Source organism: Hevea brasiliensis, chromosome 14 (genome assembly GCF_030052815.1).
Source record: "Hevea brasiliensis isolate MT/VB/25A 57/8 chromosome 14, ASM3005281v1, whole genome shotgun sequence".
Lineage (NCBI taxonomy): Eukaryota > Viridiplantae > Streptophyta > Magnoliopsida > Malpighiales > Euphorbiaceae > Hevea > Hevea brasiliensis.
Genome location: NC_079506.1, coordinates 85,513,850 through 85,537,205, shown reverse-complemented (window position 1 = coordinate 85,537,205; position 23,356 = coordinate 85,513,850). Strand labels below are relative to the sequence as shown.

The following is a 23,356-nucleotide window of genomic DNA, read 5'->3' as shown; positions in this document are numbered from 1 at the left end:
GTTGATTAGTACCATATATTTGTGAACTTAAGGTTATTTTTGTGAACCCTACGGAAATTGATACTCCAAACATATCGATGGTTATAAGTAGGGGTGAGCAATCGGTTCAAATCGAATCGAATCGAACCGAACAGAATTAAATTATAAAAATTAAACCATCAATTTTAGAAATCGAATCGAATTAAAATTGATAAAAAATCGAATCGAACTGAATTACTTTATTTCAGTTCGATTCGGTTTAAACCAATCGGTTTAATTTTTGATTGATTTTTTAATTTAGACTTGATTTTCAAGTTATTTGGTCTAATTTTAACTTTGGTTTGAACCTAATAACCATTAATCAATGAAATTAAACAATTAATATATATAAAATTAAATATAATTCATAAATTTTTCATAAAAATAAATTAATTCAAAAATCGATTCGGTTTGATTTGACTATATAAATCACTATTCGGTTCGGTTCGGTTTAACTGATTTTTTTCTCTTCAAAACCGAACCGAACCGAAATAACCGAAATTTTTATAAATTAAAATCGAACCGAACCGATTAAATTTTAAAACCAAACCGATTAAATCAAATTAACTCAATTCGATTTGATTTTTCGATTTGAACCGAATTCTGCTCGGCCCTAGTTATAAGTCATCTTGACGTGACTTGAAGCTTGGATTGAGATAGCAATTGCACCATTAGACTTTGAACAGTGAACTAGTTAAGGTCATTAACTCCCTGCCTTGGCATTGACGCCTATGCTTGGATTGAAACTGATCACACTTATCATTGGATCTCTCCGATAACAATTTTAAAGGTGAGATTCCTTCCTCATTTGAAAACCTTAAACAACTTCAAATTTTGGACCTCTAAAACAACAATCTCAGTGGTCAAATTCCTAATTATTTTACAAACTTCAAACAATTTTACAGGTCCCATCACTTTCCAAGGAAGCAGGCTCTCAAGTTTAGTATACCTCGATTTATCCAACAACTTGTTACATGGCCGAATTCCAAGTTCAATTTTCAAACTTGTGAACTTGAGTGTTCTCATTCTTTCATCCAACAAATTGATAAGAGAAGTCTCTTCTGCAGTTTGCGAGTTAAATTCTCTTGAAATTCTTGACCTGTCAAACAATAGTTTGAACGGCTCCATGCCACAATGTTTGGGAAATTTCAGCAACAATCTTTCAGTATTGCACTTGGGCATGAACAAATTCCATGGAACCATCCTTGAAACGTTTTCTGTAGGCAGCAACTTGAGATATTTGAACTTCAATGGTAACCAATTGCAAGGTAGAATCCCACCTTCCATCTCCAATTGTATAAATTTGGAAATTTTAGATCTCGGAAACAATAATATAGATGACACATTCCCCCATTTTCTGGAAACGCTTTCGAAGCTACAAATTCTAATTCTAAAATCCAATAGATTTCATGGTTTGGTGAAAGGGTCCTCCACCCATCATTCATTTTTAAACTTACGTATTTTTGACCTCTCCAACAACACGTTTGATGGACCTTTACCTCCAGAGTATTTCAATAATTTCAAGGCAATGATGATCTTTGATTTGAATATGAAATACATGAGGGCACCAAATTATTCTTATTATGATTATTCTGTGAGTCTAACACTCAAAGGCTTCGAGATTAAGTTGGTGAAAATCCAAACACTTCTTACATCCATTGATTTGTCGGGCAATAAATTCACAGGGGAGATCCCACAGTCAATTGGAAAACTTAAATCACTTAAGTTGCTCAACTTGTCTCACAATCAACTCACAGGCAATATTCAACCATCATTGGGGAATTTGAGCAATTTGGAATCATTAGACCTCTCTTCAAATCTTCTTGTTGGAAGGATTCCAATGCAATTGACATATTTGACATTTTTGGAAGTGTTTCGGGTTTCACATAATCAACTTGAAGGACCTATACCCGAAGGAAAGCAGTTCAACACATTTGATAACACTTCATATGAAGGGAATTTGGGATTGTGTGGATTTCCGCTAGAAAAATGTGACAATGGGGAGAGGCAACAACCAACATCATCAAAAGAAATTGATTCCAAGTCTAAAAAAGGATTTGGATGGAAAGCTGTATTGGCAGGGTATGGATGTGGAGTAATATTTGGTGTTGTAATGGGTTATGTTGTGTTTAAAACAAGAAAACCTATATGGTTTGTGAGGATGGTTGAAGGTGAAGGGCGTCGAATGCTAAAAAGATTTAGCAATTAATCTTCAATGTGACTGGTGTTTACAGGTACTATTTCGTGATATTTCTTGCTTTGCATATAATCTCAGGTTAATTAGCTTTCTTTTTTTTTTTTTTTCTCTTTTTATATAAATATACTTAAATTGTTTTTTTAGGAAATAAATTATTCTTATTGTTAATTAGCACAATATTGGATCTTATTGTTATAAGATTTTATCCATTTACCATGAATTTCTTACAATTCTTTTCTTTTTTTTTTTTTTTTTAAATTTTCGACCTTGTTAGGTAGATGAAGAATAACTAAGAAGATGCAGCCAAATGAAGATACGGTCTTAGGTGCATAGCACATGTGAATGTGGGGGCAAATCTAGCACAATTGTTCTATCATGTAAAAATTTATCTTGTTATGCTTCTCTCTTCGTCTCTGTTTTCTACATATAGAAGTTTTCTTAAAATAATGAAAGTTTTTGTATGTCTAAGATTGGGAACTTGTGTTAGATTTTAATTTCTATTTTGTGATCGTTGAGCTATAGTCTGACTATATATTCCTTTATTTTGAATGAAACCCCGATTTGAGCTACAATATATCAATCTTGGACCATATTTGCCGTTTGTTGAACAAGGATGGGTAGGTCCATTTTCAGCATATTTATCGTGAGGCCAACTTATGTGCTGATTGACTGGCACATTATGCACATTCTTTTCTAGCTGAATTGATGTGGTTGCAAGACGCTCTTAGTAGAATTCTTTATTTGTTGCAGCATGCGTGACCTTTCAGAAAGTTGTCCTTTTGTTAGTCTTTGTGTTTTTGTTTTTCTCTTTATTTATTTTCTAAAAAAAATGAAGATAATAAATTTGTCTTATACCAAGCTAATTAAGTGCAATTGACTTACCGCTATTCAGTTGAATGAAATCACCGAGGTCACACACCAGGTCTATCCAGGGTCCCCTTCAAGATTTGGGATGCCATTGATCATAACCAGGTATATTTGTAGGTTATGATAATATATTACAAGTATATATTTTTATTTATTATAAAATTAAAGAATTAAAATAAGAAATCCCTTCCTACTTTACCTTCTCCTTGGTCATTTCACTTGATACCTAATGAGGCAGGTGCGGAAAAGGAGAAAACAAACCTTGTCCTACCTACTCGTCCTGCTCCTATTATTTTAAGAAAACTCAAAAGAATTCTATCATTTTAAAATATATTTTAAACACAAATTTTATAAAAATATTTTTTTGAATTCCTTTAATTGAATTGTAATCCCTTCGTCCCACAAAGATAAGATAGGCTTACTTATATTTTTACATAATTCAAGAAAATATAGTTAATAAAGTTAAGGTAATAAATTTTGTTTAACTTTTTCCTAATACACTTTCCAATTATACTGCTCCATTAAAAATTAAATAACTTAAACTTTCAAATTATTGTTAGAACTAATGGATATTTTTTTCAATGTATATTATTAAGGACATATTAATAAACTAATCAATAAACTACCAATTAGTGATTAGTAACATTTGGATTAAAAGCCCAAATTCCAGCCCATGATTATCCTTTGCGCGTGCAAGGTGAAAGTTGAAACATGAAAAATTTGGAATGGCCAATAACATAATCATTTTGGAGAAATTAATGAAAACTGAAACTATTGAAGAATTCTTCCATTACATTTAATTTCTTCTCCTTCGTGGGGTAACTGGCAAGGTAAGATTCCTTTTATCCACCAATAGCTAGAAGGAAACACATCTTCTTTGTATCTTCTGGCACAAGTGAAGATTGCATTGCATATACAATTCCAAAGCTTTAAGCAATAGTAGAAGCGACATGTAGTACGTAGTATAATACTTAATTATATCAAAATCATTGACTTCTCAAGAATAATACTTCATTAAAAATACTATTAGAATTTTCTTCATTTTTATTTATTTTTTTTTATAGAATTATCTTCATACATTGATGGATTCCTTCTAATGAGGATAAGAGTTTTATTCTAGAGATCAATATAACATAATTAACCGAAATTCATATGAAAAAATTTAAAATATTTTAACTTTTTAAAATAACAGACATTATAAACATTACAATTTACAAAATTTCAAAGTTTCACAATTAACCAAAAATAAAATATTTCCTAAAAATAAAAAGAAAATAGACTATAAAACTAATCCACCACTCGAATTTCTTAAAATCAAAATCTCTAAACTTGAAATTGCTACAGCATATGCATACATATTTGCATTAGTTACCTAAATCAGCTCATTACTATGTTTAAAGGGATAAGGAACAAGAAGTTCTCGAGACTTTCCCTAATTGTACAAATTGTGAGTTTATCACCTGTATGGTGAAAGTTATTTAATAGAATGGGCTATCTCTTGCTTTGTGATCCACCAAATATTATATAGTCTTCAGACCTCCTTTGAATACTTAAAAAAAAAAAATACTAATCATTACCTTGTGACACGTCACATTAACTGGTTAGGAGCTATTTTGCGTCATGGAACACTTGAACTTTAGCTTAATGTTAGTTGGATGGTGAGGACATTTTCTCTTTCAGCAACTTTGTCAAGATCTCACTTCAGTTGGTCCAAGGGCTATCTTTAATATATATCATAATTTATTCATTTATCATTTTTTTAATTAATTAAGAAAATTAAGTGCTCTAATTAATGTCTTGAAAATTACAGAATTAATGATATATCAATCTACAAATTATGGGCCGATATCTATATAGAGTAAAATGTTATGATTATGTGCAATCCGTTTTAATTAATTAAAATACTAAAATTAGAAATTGCACATTTATGTATTTTAAGAAATTCAATGATAATTAATACAATAAAAAGTTGTACGAGGGAGGTCTAATGGTCAAGGCATGCTAAGTTTGTTTTGACTTTTTGATTAATAATATATATGCTTATCAAAAAAAAAATTCAAGGATTTAACTATATGTTTAAATAAAATCTAGAAATATTGCGTACAATAACATTTGAAATAACTGATAGAATAATCTATTTAGCAGTAAACCTCTTGAACGACATTAATGGTATTGTGCTTGGTCTCTTTACATCGGAGAAGAATCATTTTTTTTTTTTTTTTTTTTTTGTGGTTTGTGTTGGTAATATCAACCTTTGTAATTAAAAGGACAAAGCTTAATAGTATTAAAATCGTCTCTAAAATTATGAATTTTTAAGTTTCAATCAAAATTAATTGTAAAAAAGAAAAATGCTAGTAGTGACTTGAGAATCCATCAAATTAAATGCTTGTGAAAATAAATATCATAAAAATTAAATTCCACTTGTTATGCTTAAAAAATGGTGTAGAATATGGTGAAAAATAGAGTTAAGTCATTATTCAAATTAGAAATTGATTGATATTATCTAATAATCAAAGAAAAACCAAGTCAAACTGGAGAATCCGTCTAATTATATGCTTGCAGAGATAAATGTCATAAAAATTAAATTCCACTTGTTTTGCCTAAAGAATGGTGTAGAATATGGTGAAAAATAGACTTAAGTCATCATTCAAATTAGAAGTGGATTGATATGTCAAACTTGAGAATCCATCCAATTAAATGCTTGTGGAAATAAAGGTCATAGAATATAAATTCTACTTGTTATGTATAAAGAATCGTGTAGAATATGATGAAAAATAGAGTTTACTCATCATACAAATTAGAAGTTGATTGATATGTCTAATAATCAAAGAAAAGCAAGCCAGAAAATATGTTTAACTTTAATTTTTATGCACCAAAGAATTTGGTCTACCATTGCCGCATGCGAATGAAGGCTTATTATGTTATTAATCACAGTCTTGGTGGCTCTATTCTGATGGAGATACTCCTCTAATTAGAAGTAGATATATTTTAATTTTAATTAAGATATTTAAAATTTGAATGTCATTTATCATTATATAAAATAAACTGAGTAAAAATAGAGTGATTTTGGAAGAAATTTAAAAGAGTGTCCATTTACGTCCATAGAACTCTTTCAAATTTCTTCCAAAAGGTGGTATATCATTATATACCATTTACACTTTATTTGCAAACTTAACTGAGCCAAACTAAACTTCCTTAAGCTTAGGCCCGAAGGCGCTGAAATTTCATTATTCTTTATCAATTCAGATTCTCTACTGCAGCTTCATTATTTATTTTTTTCCTTCAGACAGAAAAAATTAATAGCCAGTAGGGCATGTATTCCATGACTCCAAAGAGAGTTCATGGCTTAACGCATAGCAATTAGCAATCTAAATCACTGTTTTTTTTCCCCACCACTTGATGGGTGGTGTAGTTTTCAACCCAAACCAACCCACCCCAAGAAATGGTGTGGAAATTTGACCTAATATGTAGGTGTGTCAATGAATTCTTAAATTTTTTTATTAAAATTTTATAATTAAAAATGACAAATTAAGTCATTGCTTTAATCTTTAGAAAATGGACAAGGGAAAATAGAGTGTTGAAGGCATTAAAATTCATGACTTGGTCTTCAAAGCCATACCTATTTTCATAGAAGCAGTTAACTATAATTATGCATTTATATAATTCTAATTGTTTTTGTTTGGAAATGATACTCCCAAACATTATATTCATTGGTGGTTATAAGTAGTCTTCTTGAGTGAAACCTCCTTTGAAGCTTGGATTGAGATAGGAATTATAGCTACCCATACACTTTGAATTTCATTTAAATTTGAAATTCAAATTTATGTCTGATCTTGTGACTTTGCAGCCAATTTTCTAATATATATATATATATATATATATATATATAATGTCCCATTACGCACTTGAACTCTTTAAAGGTGAAATTGAGAAATCCTTAACATCTTAATTTTTTTAATTAATTAATTTCTTCTTCTTCGTCTTGTAAGTTGCAAGATAAGATTCCTTTTATCCACCAGTAGCTAGAACAGCATACAAATCTTCTTTGTATATTCTGGCACTAGTTAAGATTGCGTTGCATATACAATTCCAAAGCTTTAAGCAATAGTAGAAGCGACATGTAGTATTACAATACTTAATTATGTCAAAATCATTTACTACTGAAGACTAATACTTAATTAAAAATACTAGTAGGATTATCTTCATATTTATTTATTTTTTTTATAGGATTGTCTTCGTACATGATGGATTCCTCCTAATGAGGATAAAAGTTTTATTCTAGAAATAATTTAGCATAATTAACCAAAATTAATATGAAAAAAAAATTTATACTTTTATATAATAAAAATATTTAAATATTTTGAATAACAAACCTTTGAACATTACAATTTACAAAGTTTCGAAGTTTCATAATTAATCAAAAATAAAATATTTCCCAAAAAAATAAAAGAAGAAAATAAACTATAAAATTAATCCACTACTCGAAATTCTTAAAATCAAAATCTCTAAACTTGTAATTTTTATAGCATATGTATACATATTTGCATTAATTACTAAATCAGCCTAAAGGTGTAACGAATAAGAAGTTATCGAATTCGACTTTCCCTAATTACTATTGGCAGTTTATCACCTGTATGGTGAAAGTTATTTAATAGAAGGGACTACCAGGATATCTCCTGCTTTGTGATCCACCAAATATTATACACTCTTCAGACCTCCTATGAATAATTAAAAAAAAAAAAAAAAAACTAATCACTACCTTGTCACATGTTACATCAACTGGTTAGGAGCCATTTTGCGTCATGTAACACTTGAACTTAGCTCAATGTTAGTTGGATGGCCAGAGCATATTCTCGTTTAGCAACTTTGTCAAGATCTCACTTCAATTGGTCCAAGGGATATTTTTCATATATATATATATATATATATATACTTGGGTTTTTCATTTATCATTATTTTTAATTAATTAAGAAAATTAAGTGCTCTAATTAATATCTTGAAAATTACAGAATTAATGATATATCAATCAACAAATTATGGGTGATATCTGCATGGAATTAAATGTTATGATTATGTGCAATCCGTTTTGATTAATTAAAATACTGAAGTAAGAAATTGCACATTTAAGTATTTTAAGAAGTTCAAGGATAATTAATACAGTAAAAAATTCAAGGATTTAACTAAGTATTTAAATAAATCTAGAAATATTATGCATAATAACGTTTGAAATAACTGATAAAATAATCTATTTAGCAGTGAACCTTGAAAGATATTAATGGTATTGTACTTGGTCTCTTTACATTGGAGAAGAGTAATTTTCTTTCTGTTTTTTTTTTTTATGTGTTAGTAATATCAACATTTATAATTAAAAGGACAAGTAATGATTAGCTTATTAGTACTAAAATCATCTCTAAAACTGTAAAGTTTTAAGTTTCAATCAAAATTAATTGTAAAAAAGGAAAATGCTAGCAATGACTTGAGAATCCATCTAATTAAATGCTTGTGGAAATAAATGTCATAGAATTAAATTCCACTTGTTATGCTTAAAGAATGGTGTAGAATATGGTGAAGAATAAAGTTAAGTTATCATTCAAATTAGAAGTGGATTGATATGTCTATTAATCAAAGTAAAGCAAAGTCAAACTTGAGAATCCATTCAATTAAATGCTTGTGGAAATAAAGGTCATAGAAATCAAATTCCACTGGTTATGCATAAAGAATGGTGTAGAATATGGTGAAGAATAGAGTTAAGTCTTCATTCAATTTAGATGTTGATTGATATGTCTAACAACAAGAGAAAAGTAAAGTCAGAAAATGTGTTTAACTTTAATTTATATGCACCAAAGAATTTGGCATACCATTGCCACATACGAACAAAACCTTATTATGCTATTAATCAGTCGTAATGGCTCTTTTCTGATGAAGATACTCCTCTATTTAAAAGTAGGTACATTTTAATTGTAATTAAGATATTTGAAATTTGAAAGTCTTTTATAATTATATAAAATAAATTAAATCTCTCATTATTAGGATTTAGTTAGTAGGATGTGTCTTCCAGGACTCCAGAGAGAGTTCCTGGCTTAACACACTGCAATTAGCAACCTAAATCACTGTTTCTTTGCCCCCATAAAATAAATTAAATCTCATTTACATATATATTTTAATTATAATTTGAGATTACAAACCAATATTTTCATTGTATAACCTAATAAATTCATTATTAGGATTTTGACGCAGCTGGAGAATGCTTCATTATTAGGATTTAGTTAGTAGGATGTGTCTTCCAGGACTCCAGAGAGAGTTCCTAACACACTGCAATTAGCAACCTAAATCACTGTTTGTTTGTGCGCCCCACCCCAACTTGACGGGTTGTGTCGTTTTCAACCCACCCCAAGAAATGGTGTGGAAAGCTGGCCTAATGGGTAGGTGTGTCAATGATTTTTGTTTTAATTTTTTTATTTGAATAGGTGTAAATATCAAATGACAAGGTATTTAAATTTAATATTAAAACTTTAAAATTGAAAATGATAAGTCAAGTCATTGCTTTAATCTCTAGAAAATGGACAAGGGAAAATAGAGCGTTGAAGCCTTTAAAACCCATGCCTTCATCTTCGTAGTCATACTTGTCTTGATAGAAATAGTCGACTATGGAAAGTGAAACCCTATGGAAAGTGATACTTCCGAACATTATCTTCAAAATAAGTCTTCTTGACTTGACTGAAACCTCCTTTGTAGCTTGGATTGAGATAGCAGTACACTTTGAACAATGAACTAGATAAGGTCATTAACTCCCTGCCTTGGCGTTCACGCCTATGCTTGGATTGAAATAGATCAAACTATTTCTAGATTTAAAGACTCCTTCATATTTGGAAGAGCAAGACTGGAAGCCGACGAATACATATTATTTTTCAATTGCAGATTCAGATTTTAGCTTAGCTAATCCTAACCTCATGCTTATGCATTAATTTATTGATTTGAAGTCCATGTACTTTCAATGAAGTGCTAAATAAGTTTAAAATTAAGTTTTAGATCAAATAAAGACTGAACTTTTTAATTAAGGCAAAATAAATCCTTATATAATAAAATATTATTTTTCTAATAATAAAATATAATTTTTTTAGTTTTTAAATATTAAAAATTATTTATTATTTTTAATTAAAGCAAAATTAAAAAAAATCGAAGAACATGGTAAATAAAAATTATTATTATTAATATTTTATTATTAAAAAATAGAGAAAATAATATTTTAATTTTTTGACAAAAAAATGGGATCTATTTGGTCTTAATAAGAATTCTGCCCTCATTTAGCCAAAAACTTTATTTGAACTTATTTAACCTGGGCCTATTAGATTTTTTTTTTTTTCCAAAGAAAATTTAGTAAAGCACCTGGACATTGCTTAAGACTTCTGCAACCAACTAATAAAATGCAATTTTCATATGAGATATTTGATCCTGAAATTAATGAAATTTTATGTGTTTTTGTATACTTTTTATTATTTTTGTTAAGCCTTTGGAAAAGTGATACTCCCAAGCATTATATTCATTGGTGGTTATAAGTAGTCTTCTTGAGTGAAACCTCGTTTAAAGCTTGGATTGAGATAGCAATTGTAGCAACCAACGCACTTTGAATTTCATTTAAATTTGAAATTCCAATTTATGTCTGATCTTGTGATCTTGCAGCCTAATTTCTACTCTATCAAGCCTTCAAATGTTCAGGAACCCTTTAGAAAAATGTCTTCAATGGATTAATAAACGAGATGAATTGATTTAAAAAGATGAGTCAAGTCAATGCCTTTTATCTCAGCAAAATGGACATGGGAAAATAGAATAGAGTGTTGAAGCCATTAAAATGAATGCCCTGGTCTTCACGGTCATGCTTGTCTTGATAGAAGCGACTTTTATAATGTATTATTATTTTTGTGAATCCTTTGGTAAGTGATACTTCTAAAAATTATATTCATTAGTAGTTATAAGTCTTGCTGAATAAATACATAAATTGGAAATAATTCACTTCTATGATAAATTGGAAAAATATATATAAATTAGAGAAATATAAAAACAGATAAAAATATATGTTTAATTTCTTTAATTTTATGTTGTATGCTTTTATTAACTCCGTCTAAATAGTTTGCACTTAGCCCGTCCTTAGCCTGGATAAAGGAGGAGGGTTACGGTAGGTGATAACCAGCGTAAAAATTTTGTCACATCTTATGATATGGATTCAAATGATATAAACGTTGGGGCGTCCTCTACTTATGATGCGCTACATCAGAGCCCAGGTATAGTGAGAAATATGCAAGGGTGTAGAGCATTCACCAAAAGTGGCATGCCATGCTGACGCTCGGGTGTGGTGTTAAATTCCACTTGTTATGCGTAAATGGTGTAGAATATGGTGAAGAATGGAGTTAAGTCATCATTCAAATTATAAATTGGTTGATACGTTCAATAATTAAAGAAAAACAAAGTTAGACTTGAGAATCCATCTAATTAAATGCTTGTGGGAAAAAATATAATAGACGTAACAACCCGAATTTTTAAATTTATAAATAAATAAATAAAATAAAATAAAATAAAAAAAAATATATATATATATATATATAAAGATAATTATATTATAGTGTATTGTGGGTTATAGTATTTTAATATTAAATATTTTGAAAGTTTAATATTACAATAAAAATAATAATAATAAATTAAAAAAAAAAACAGCTTTAACGCCCCCCCCCCCTCCCCCAACACTTTCTCTCTCTCTCTCCTTTTTAATTTTTTTTCTTCATTTTCGTTTTCTAGTCATAACTTGTTCTTCCGATAACCATTTTTAGCGTTCTCGGTATCAAAATGTTCCTCTCTTCATGGGCATTGTATAGATACCAAGTTTGTACAGTATTGTTTCCTGGTTTGTGCGAATCAAGTTTCAGAAGTTTTAGCCCATTTTAACTTCTGGGCTAGATCTCTTTCAAACCGTAAATCCTATAAAAAAATCTAAGACCACCAGCATGCTCCACTCGTCAAGGGCTTCGCAACGACACCAATTTGAAAATTTTCCGACACCGTTTTTCGGTGGGTTCTGCGGAACTTCATAGTATTTTTTCGGGTATTAAATGAGCTTTGAAAATTTTGTAAAAATTTTTGTATTAACCCCCGTGTTATGGGCTTCACGTAGGTACATTCGATTCGCTGAAATTCATTGTGGATCAGTGCATTTTGGGCGAGCAAACAAGCGTGAGGCTACTTCAGAACCGAGTCAAGATTATAGGCTACCCCATCATTTTCAGACATCCTAGATATGTTTTTGGTGTCAGAATTGGCGTAGGTAAGCCCAAACCCTAAGATTCTTTAATTATTTATTTTCGGGTTTAGATTAAAAATCCATAAAATAATTATGGGTAGTCAGAAAATTATAATTCTTTTTGCAATAGGCTTATAACCCTATTAAGGACCGCGAGAAAAAAATTTAGAATTTTTAGAGCTTGTTTGAGTGGATTTTTACAAAATATCAATTATAGAGACTAAAATGTAATTTTTCAAGTTTATAACTATTGTCAGATTTGGAGGGGTTATATGATGTTGATGAGATGTGATTGTAACACCCCCGTTGTATAGCCTGGTATATTTCACTGTTCCGGTGACCGGTGTCGGTCCGGACAATTAATGGGATTAGGGCCAGACCTAAGACAACTTGAGAAGCCATAAACACAAATAATTAGTAATGTTTAATTAGTTAACTATAAATAAGAAAAACAGAACATAAGAGGTTAAACGAGTCGAGAGTCACAGCGATGAGTGACCTCCTCAGGAACGACTGCGAAGTCATTTTAAACTCAAATTTCGAACCGTAAAAAGTGACGCTGCGGTCCTTAGGACCCTTATGAACACAGTGGAAAAGAGAAAATCACGAAAAAGAACTGTTAAGCCAGTCAAATAATTAGGTCAGGGAGCCGGAAGAAATATTGGATTATTTGCAAACCGGGATGAGCAGCGAGGCGATTTGGTCAATTGACCCCGAGAGCTGACTCCTGACCTAACTGTCGAATAAAATTGGAGAAAAGAAAATTTCGGAATCGAGAATTAAATTAAAGAACTAATAGAAAAATAAAAAAAAAAAAAGAAAAAAAAAAGAAAGAAGATGGAAAAGTCAAAGTGATGACATCATGCATGATGTCATAAAGGCTTAATTGATTTATTTTATTAATTTGGGAATTTTGGTCTTCCTAAGACATAAAAGAAAAGAAAAGAAAAGAAAAAAAAATATAACAAAGTCATCTTCTTCATCAAAAACGTGACTCTCTTCTCTCCCTCTCAAAACCACCATGAAAGCTCATTTTTGAGCTTGAAGAACCAAAATCCAACCATGGCCAATTGTCCTACCATAACTAGATGTTGTTTGGACAACTAGGAAAGAGGATTCAAGGAAAAGAAAGAAGAAAAATTTGAAGAAAAGGGAGAAGAAATTCTGCACACAAGGTTAGTAAACTAAACTTGAATTGTTAGTTGATTTAGTTATGTTTATAGCTTAATTAACCTAGGAATATACTTAAAATGAAAAGAAATTAATGGTGGGAGGATTAAAGACAAATTCATCCAGCTAGGGTTTTGATGTGTGTGCATGAATTTGATGGACTTAAAGGTGTGTATGAGTAGATGAACCTTAAGTAGTTGAGTTATTATGGTTTAAGGCTTTGAAAGTAGTTAAACACAATGAATTAGTGAGATTAGGGTTTGAATGTTAGGGTTAGTGAACTAAAATTTGAAGAAATGCATAAATGGCATGTTTGAACTATTGTGAAGTGAAATAATGGTCAATTATGACCAAATGGATTGTGTGAGAATGTTAGGAAATTAAACCAAATTCGTAGGTTAATGGTCATGCTGCTGGCAGCATGACCAAACCCACTTTGAAGGACCAAAACTCAAATTTTACAAGTCTAATTGATATGCCACCAATTGGGGATGAAAATAGACATAAAGAGCACAATTTTCATTAAGGAACCATGGCCAAAAACTGACCAAAACTTGGTGAAACAATTGACCAAAGTGAGTTGATAGCAGGCTGCCACTGCACTAAACTGACCAAATGAACAGTAACTGTTCATTTGGTCATAACTCGAGTTAGACAGGTCAAATTGACCTGAAATTTGGCCAGGGGTTAGAGGGCATATAGATCTAAAACTTTCATGAAGGACATCACCTCAGATTATGCCATTAACCCTTTCAAAATCATTGAGCAAAATTAAATTACTGTACCTGCAACTCTGCAGATTTTCAGTTGGGCAGCAATGTTTGGATGACAATAACTCTCTCTAGAAAACTCGGATTTAGGCGATTCTTGAACCGATGGAAACCTAAGACATAGTACAACATTTCATATGAAGAAAGTGAGACCAAATTATGAACTTAACTTGATCAAACAATTGACCAAAGTTGGACCAAAAATCTGTCAGCACCAAAATCTCAGTATGAACAGTGCACGTGAACAGTAAACTTATTTTGGCCATAACTTGAGCTACAAAACTCCGATTGAGGTGATCCAAAAATGAGAATACACTTAAGACAATAAGGAACATTTTCTATGAAGAAAGTTTTGTCAAAATCCAACAGTAGATCGACCAATGGAACAGTGCAACTTCGGAGAACCAAAATCAAAAATTGGCAATTTTGCCAAAATGACCTAAGCTTTAAACAAATGACCAAAACCAACAAGTTTGGTGACCAAAATGTGGTATGTGGGTGAAGTTGGAGTTCCCATACCTATTAAGCCTTAGAAAGTCACTAATTTGACTTGAATAGTGCAGTGAATAGTAACCCGAAACACAAAATTTCGAGAACGTCGAATTTAACACGTTAGAGTTAGGTAAATGTGAAGCTAAGTTTATTTTGAATTTATTTTAAGTTCTAGTACTGAAACATTGTAAAATTGTGTGTTTCAGTTGAAAAGAATATCGGGAAGGAACCCGAGGAACCGAGTCGAGGCTAAAGGACGACTCGTTTGAGGTTTGTGCACAATATATACTTTTATAATCATCTTTTGCATATCGTTTTGAATAATATGAAATGTTGGATTATGGTATTCTTATGATGTTTGATCTAAATTGTTGAAAGTTATTATGTATATTTGAAAAGACAATGTTTAGCAAATTGTTAAGATAAGTTTTGAAACCACAGTGTCATGACCACATATTTGAACACCTCACTAGCACGACTAGTGGGGGTAATTAGTTTCGAATTTTGATTCCTTCTCTGGAGAAGTGTTGAGGTGTGCCAGTAGAAGAGGATGTGAATGGATATCCATATATTTGAGCTAGCTAGCCTTGTGATATGATTTCTCTTTAGCCTCTGGCTATCGAGATTCATGTGATTTCTCTTAGCCTCTGGCTATTGAGATTCTATTTGTTTCGAATGGCATGATCTAGCTGTGGGTTTTGTGAAATGTGTTTTGATACTTTGAAATAAACTTGGTTTACATGTAAAATCTTACAATGCATGATTGTATTTAATTTTCATGTTTAGCCAAATTTTTGAATGAATGTGCTTTAAGTTTTGCATAAAGATTATTTTAGTATATTGTGCACCACTGAGTCCTAGTACTCGTGATAGCTTTATTCTTGTCGCAGATCTGAGAGACTAGAGGAAGCAGATTTCTTTGAGGTGTGTGAAGTCATCAGCTTGAAGTCTTCGGGTATAATTTATACCCTAACTGTAAATACTTCTTTTGATGTATATATTGCACATAAATGTATGGACATGTAAAAATGGGTCTTGAGCAGCTTGTACACAAATTTGTATGAAGTTTGTAATAAAGTTTAGTTTGTGTTTCTTTTGATATAAATTTGTAAGGATGTGTATAAATTGTTGTGTTTTTAATGAAATATGAATGATATTGATTGACAGTATTTTGAGAATTATTGAACTTGTGAATTTTGAGAAATTGGTTGAGATTGAGTATGAATTTGAAGTAGTGGTTGAGAAAATCTTTTAGAAGTGCTTTTTACAGGTATTTGAAGAACGGTTTTTCTCAAAATACAGAGGAAACTCTGTCAAAATTTTTATAAAATTTGCGGAAAACTAAAATGGCCAAAAATATTAATTAGTTTTAATTTCAACTAAATGTTTTAAATACTCATTAGAAATGCTCACCACTTGTCAAAGATAAGAAAATTGTTTTAAAATCCCTTGTAGGGTACTTAATGAGTTATCGGTAGGTGAAGTTCGGTAGTTCATTACGTATTCTACGGGATCATGTTATGCCTTATAGAGGGGTAAGGTGTGACAGTGATTGTGAAAATTAAGATTTAAAAGTGTTATTTGAATCTTTTTGCAAGTTGGGTAGGTCCTAGGTATAGGAAAAACTCTGCCGAATTTTCGGCATAAATTAGGATGTTTTGCCTCTTTAAATTTATTTTTATTTGAATTAACACTAATAAATTCATAATAAAATTATGTAGGTGATCAAGGTTAACCATCTTTCTACACCCACCTTTACAGTAATCTCTGGTGTACTATGAGTAAAATATTAATTTTAATTATAATTTCAATATTATTATATATTCAAGTATGCCCATGCATCACTTATAAATATGTATCTATACAGTTAAACTCTAGGCACGTTTTATATTATATCCTTAATTGATGAAGTACCATAAATGTTGTTTACGGTAATTTGAAGCAGTGTGCGTGCGTTGGCGTGCGTGTGGTGTGTGGTATTGGATATGGATAGGACGGATAGACATGGCTTAAGAGACACTCGCTGGGATCCGATAATCTTATGGATAAGACGAGGTAGGCACGGCTCGAAAGACATTCGCTGGCCTCCGCATTTGGTTCATTAAGCGAAAGTTTGGCTTGAGAGACACTCGCTAGCAGAGGTTGGATTAAGAGAGCTGTATGGGGGATCAGCTCTCATATATGTACAGTTTGAATATTATTGGGTGTGTGAGTGCTCCAAATTGCCTTTTTGTTGTTATGATGTGATATGTATAAAAATTTTGATGATGTTGCATTTCACTCCTTAGGATGTATTAGCTCTAGGTAGCTATAGAATTGTAGTTAAAATTGGTATTTTACTCTCTTAGTCGAACGCTCACTCCTGTTCACCTTATTTTTTCAGGCTACAAGAGAAGATCTTTTTTTTTAGATTAACTTGCTTCTTTTCTCGCATGTTATCAATAATTATTTAATTATATTATTATTCTCTAAATTTATAATTTAGAGCTTCGCATGTTTTAGCAGTAGTATAGACCCTGTTAGGAATTATGTTAATTTAAATTCTTGAGTTTAATAAATAAAGATTTATATGATACTTAAACAATTTGTAAATAATGTAACTGGGTTGAGCTGGGCTCTCCTAATTTGAGTTTTTTATAATTATTGGGTTAAGTTGGCCCGAAATAAAATTATAATATTTTAATTTAAATTATTTTTAGATGCATGTTGGGCTTATATTATGGGTCTGGTCATGAGTTTGGGAACAGTAAGGCTTACTACGTGCTTCGGGGGCTTTAGGCAGGCCCAGGTCCTAGTGCTTGTACGGCCCATAGGTTGGATCGTGATAATAGAAATTAAAATTTTCACTTGTTATGCGTAAAGAATGGTGTAGAATATGGTGAGGAATGGAGCTAAATCATCATTCAAATTAGAAATTGATTGATATGTCTAATAATCAAAGAAAAGCAAAGTTAGGCTTGAGAAACCGTCTAATAAAATGCCTGTGAAAATAAATGTCATAAAAATTAAATTATGCGTAAAGAATGGTGTAAAATATAGTGAAGTAGAAGAAGTCATCATTCAATTTAGAAATTGATTGATATGTCTAATAATCAAAGAAAAAGAAAAGACAATTTTAATATAAATAATACCTTCATTTCCACATTTCCTTCTATTTCACTTAAATTTGAAAGGAAATATTTTGAGTCAATTAAAAAGATTTGAGAAACAAAATTTCTCTTATATTCTCCTTCTTTCCTCTTCTATTTAATGCCTAAATAAGAGAAATTGAAAAAAAAAATGATTTCTTTTCTATTCTCTCCGTTTCTTTTAATCAAAACAAATGGTAGAACAATATAAAAAGAGAATAAATTTTAAAATAATCATAATTTTTTTATTTCTATTAATATTTTCCTAATTCCCAATTTCCTTAATTAAAGTTAATTTACTTTAATGTCATATTAAACCACTTGGCATTTAATTATAACTCTAGTTTCTCAATTTTAGCAGTATAAATATATTAGATTAGATTTTTACCATTATTTTTTTAACTTTTGTGGACTGTTGAGCTCGCAACGCAAATTCAGTTGTCTCCTAATATATCAATAAAAAAAAATAAATAAATATTTTTTGTTAGTATAAAGTCAACTAACCATAAGCATTGAGGAAAGAAAAGTAAAAGGAAGAGCGAGTCATTTGTCTGCTTCTTTATTTGGTCTTCTGTCATCACGCCCTGCAAACATTACGAAACTCTAAACTCCAAAATTCTTTCATTCGGATTATAAATACCAAAAGCTTACACTGATTTTTAATAACTCAACTTTTCAACTTTAGCTTTCCACTTCCACTTCAAAATTTCTTCAAGATAATGGGTGGTCTACCATGGCTTGCTCACTTTCTCTGCTTCTTTTTTTTTCACTTTCATTTTCAAGCTTCGGCTTCTTTTTCTTTTAATTCCTCCTCTGCGGCCATGTTATGCCAACATGACCAGAGTCTTGCCTTGCTTCAATTCAAGAAAAACTTTTCCATCACAAGCGATGCCTCTCCCTGGGATTTCCCTTACCCCAAGCCTTATCCAAAGACAGACACTTGGAAAGAGGGTACAGATTGCTGCTTGTGGGATGGGGTCACTTGCGACATAGAAACGGGTAATGTAATTGGCCTTGACCTTTCTTCTAGCTTGCTTTATGGTACCATCGATTCTAATAATACTCTTTTCTTCCTTCCTCATCTCCAAAAGCTTGACCTCTCTAATAATAATTTCAACCACTCTCAAATTGTACCTCAGTTTGGCCAATTTTTGAATTTAACATATCTTAACCTAAATTACTCTGTTTTTGAGGGCCAAATTCCACTAGAAATTTCTTATCTTTCTGGTTTGGTTTCGCTTGATCTTTCTAGGAACAGTTATTTGATACTCGAAGCCACTATTTTTAACCAGCTTGTTCAAAACCTAACCCAGTTACAGGAATTGGACTTGAGTGGTGTAAACATGTCTTTGGTTGCACCTAATTCCTTGATGAATTTGTCTTTCTCTTTGACATCTCTCAATCTCCGTTCTTGTTCATTGGAAGGGAAATTCCCAGATATCAGTCATCTATTTGAATTGGTTTCACTTGATTTTTCTGCAAACTATGATTTGATACTAGAAACCACTTCTTTTAAGAAGCTTGTTCAAAACCTAACCCTGTTACAGGAATTGGACTTGAGTGGTGTAAACATGTCTATAGTTAAACCTAATTCTTTGATGAATCTCTCTTCTTCTTTATCATCACTTGCGCTATCGTCTTGTGATTTGCAAGGGAAATTCCCAGACAACATAATTCCACCCTCGCTTGGAAGCCTTAAGCGACTCTTTTCATTGGACCTCTCCTATAACAATTTTAATGGTGAGATTCCCTCCTCATTTGAAAACCTTAAACAGCTTCATACTTTGTATCTTTGCAACAAGAATCTCAGTGGTCAAATTCCATCCTCACTTGGAAGCCTTAAGGAACTCTCTTCTTTGGACCTCTCCTATAATAATTTTAAGGGTGATATTCCCTCCTCATTTGAAAACCTTAAACAGCTTCATACTTTGTATCTTTGCAACAATAATATCAGTGGTCAAATTCCATCCTTACTTGGTGGAAGCCTTAAGGAACTCTCTTCATTGGACCTCTCCTATAATAATTTTAATGGTGAGATTCCCTCCACATTTGAAAACCTTAAACAGCTTAATATTTTGTACCTCCACAACAACAATCTCAGTGGTCAAATTTTATCCTCACTTGGAAGCCTTAAGGAACTCTCCTCATTGGACCTCTCCTATAACAATTTTTATGGTGAGATTCCCTCCTCATTTGAAAACATTAAACAGCTTGACAGTTTGCACCTCCACAACAACAATCTAAGTGGTCAAATTCCATCCTCACTTGGAAGTCTTAAAGAACTCTCTTCATTGGATCTCTCTTACAACAATTTTAATGGTGAGATTCCCTCTTCATTTACAGTTTCAAATTTTGGAGCTCCAAAAAATAATCTTTGTGGTCAAATTATTAATTATTTTGCAAACTTCAAGCAATTTTACAGGTCCCATCCCTTTCCAAGGAAGCAGGCTTCCAAGTCTAGTATACCTTGATTTATCCAATAACTTGTTACATGGCCCAATTCCAAGTTCAGTTTTCAAACTTATGAACTTGAGTTTTCTCATTCTTTCATCCAACAAATTGATGGGAGAAGTCTCTTCTGCAGTGTGCAAGCTAAATTCTCTTGAAATTCTTGACTTGTCAAACAATAGTTTGAACGGCTTCATGCCACAATGTTTGGGAAATTTTAGCAACAATCTTTTAGTATTGCACTTGGGCATGAACAAATTCCATGGAAACATCCCTGAAATGTTTTCAGTGCGCAGTAGCTTGAGATATTTGAACTTCAATGGTAATCAATTGCAAAGGAGAATCCCACCTTCCATCTCCAATTGTAAAAATTTGGAAATTTTAGATCTTGGAAATAATAATATAGATGACTTATTTCCCCATTTTCTAGAAATGCTTCCAAAGTTGCAAGTTCTAGTTCTAAAATCCAATAGACTCCATGGTTTGGTGAAAGGGTCCTCTGCCAATTATCCATTCTCAAAGTTACGAATTTTTGACCTCTCCAGTAACATGTTTAGTGGACCTTTACCTGCAGAGTATTTCAATAATTTCAAGGCAATGATGAACTTTGATGTGAAAATGGAATACATGGAGGGTCCAATCAATTCTTATGATTATTCTGTGAGTTTGACACTTAAAGGATTGGAGATTAAGTTGGTGAAAATCCAAACAGTTCTTACAACCATTGATTTGTCAAGCAATAAATTCATAGGAAAGATCCCACAGGTGATTGGAAAGCTTAAATCACTTAAGCTACTCAATTTATCTCACAATCAACTCACAGGCAATATTCAACCATCATTAGGGAATTTGAGCAATTTGGAATCATTAGACCTCTCTTCAAATCTTCTTGTTGGAAGGATTCCAATGCAATTAACATATTTGACATTTCTGGAAGTATTTCGGGTTTCACATAATCAACTTGAAGGGCCTATACCTAGAGGAAAGCAGTTCAACACATTTGACAACACTTCATATGAAGGAAATTTGGGATTGTGTGGACTTCCACTAGCAAAATGTGGCAATGGAGAGAGGCAAAAACCAACAGCATCAAAGGAAGATGATTCCAAGTCTAGAAATGGATTTGGGTGGAATGCTATATTGGCAGGGTATGCATGTGGAGTAATATTTGGAATTGAAATGGGATATGTTGTGTTTAAAACAAGAAAACCTACATGGCTTGTGAGGATGGTTGAAGATGAAGGGCATTGAAAGATAAAAAGATTTAGCAATTAATGTTCATAAAAGAGAAACTTTGCAATGTGACGGGTTTTTACAGGTAATATATCGTGATATTTCTTGCTTCGCATATAATCTCAGGTTAATTAGCCTTCCTTTTCTTTCTTTTTATTTAAATATACTTAATTTGTTTTTTTAGGAAAGAAAATATTCTTATTGTTAATTAGCACTATATTGGATCTAATTGCTATAAGATTGTATCAATTTACCATGAATTTCTTACAATTCTTTTTTTTTTTTTTCTACCTTGTTAGGTAGATGAAGAATAACCAAAAAGATCAGACCAAATGAAGATACAGTCTCAGATACATACTGCATATGAATGTGATCAGGGCAAATCTAGCACCATCGTTCTATCATGTATAAATTTATCTTGTTATGCTTCTCTCTTTGATAAAGAAGGTTTTATTTGGCAGTTGGTGTGGCAATTCATTTTAATTTAGCTGTCATGTTTGGGCTGAGTTCCATTTCTTATTAGCCTTAATTATATGTTGGTTGGTTATTTTTATTCATTTTTTTAATAATCGCCAAACACATTGATTTATTTAAAACTCTTTTTATATATATGGTACATTGGAAAGTATTTATTGGCAATGATTTAAGCTTATACATATATATACATAGCTTTGATGAGTGGGTTCAATGTGGTTGGCTGGGTTCCTCTTCCTGTAGGAGGGCGAAGGTAAATACTGGCGACAGTGTTATTCCAAGAGTGTCCAAAGCTGCCTCAGTGGGCCTTGTGCACCAATAGAGGGGGCTATGGCTAGGCGGATTTGCTTGTAATTTGGCAGCTTGCGATGTATACAGGTTGAGTTTTGGAGGTTGCTACGTGGTTTGGATCTTGTATTAGATTTTAATTTCTTGTCATTGTAATTAGGCCAGATCAAGAGCTTCAGTTTGCCAATGAAGTTCAGAAACCACAGAGGCTTTGTACTTGTGGAGTATGTTACAAAGCAAGGGGCACGTAATGCAGTTCAAGCACTTTCAAGCGCCCATCTGTATGGTCGACATTTGGCTCTGGGCAGAGCAAAGGAGGGCCCGCAACAGCTGCTCAATTTATTGAAGAGCAAAATGGTTTGCATAATCCAACTAAGTTACCAAAGACAAGGAAGCACATGGCTGTCTTTGGATCAAGGAACGATGAAATTTCAAAATATTGATTCTTAGAAAAAAAAAAATGACATAAAGCTCTTCTTAATTTGTTTCAGTAGCATTTTCAAGCTTCTTCTTAATTTGATTTTTTTTCTTTAAATTCCTCCTCCTTTGCAATGTTGTGCCTTCATGATCAGAGCCTTGCCTTGCTCTATATTAAGAAAATATTTCCATTAAAATGTGGGTTAATTATTATACGCATTTATTTAATTTTATAATATTTTCATAAAAGTTACTGAATTTTAATTTTTTTCATAAAAATTAATATAATCGAAAATTGAAAGTTTTCAAAATAATTTATTGATTTGTCAATTGTTTTATAAATAAAATTAATAATTAGTGATTGTTGATAGAGAAAATACAAAAAAAAGAGAGATTTGACAACGATGGAGGTAGCTAAATGAGTTTTATGAATTTTATTTTATTTTTTTTTAAATTAATGAAAAAATATAATTTTATTTATAAAATAATTAATAGGTTAATAAATTAATATAAAAATTTTTAATTTTTAATCACAATAATTTTTATGAAATTAAATTAAAAATTA

The 23,356-nt window shown here is 31.4% G+C and overlaps 1 protein-coding gene and 1 pseudogene across 3 annotated transcripts; both read left to right on the top strand.

Moving 5' to 3' along the window:
- The window catches only part of LOC131173050 (receptor-like protein 9DC3), an 8,083-nt pseudogene extending 5,856 nt beyond the window's left edge, over positions 1–2,227 (top strand).
- A 16,254-nt stretch (positions 2,228–18,481) lies between these two features.
- On the top strand, positions 18,482–22,905 carry LOC131172562 (receptor-like protein 9DC3). Of its 3 annotated transcripts, none has more exons than XM_058133643.1 (3): positions 18,482–20,250; positions 20,354–21,697; positions 21,912–22,165. In XM_058133643.1, the coding sequence occupies exons 1-2, from the start codon at positions 18,651–18,653 to the stop codon at positions 21,628–21,630; spliced, it is 2,877 nt and encodes a 958-aa protein (XP_057989626.1). In that variant the 5' UTR covers positions 18,482–18,650; the 3' UTR covers positions 21,631–21,697; positions 21,912–22,165. The 3 variants fall into 3 exon arrangements, with proteins under 3 accessions (XP_057989626.1, XP_057989628.1, XP_057989627.1); XM_058133645.1 differs by lacking the exon at positions 21,912–22,165 and adding an exon at positions 22,330–22,905 and having other exon boundaries at positions 19,131–20,250; XM_058133644.1 differs by having other exon boundaries at positions 19,131–20,250; positions 20,354–22,123.
- The last annotated feature ends 451 nt before the right edge of the window (positions 22,906–23,356 follow it).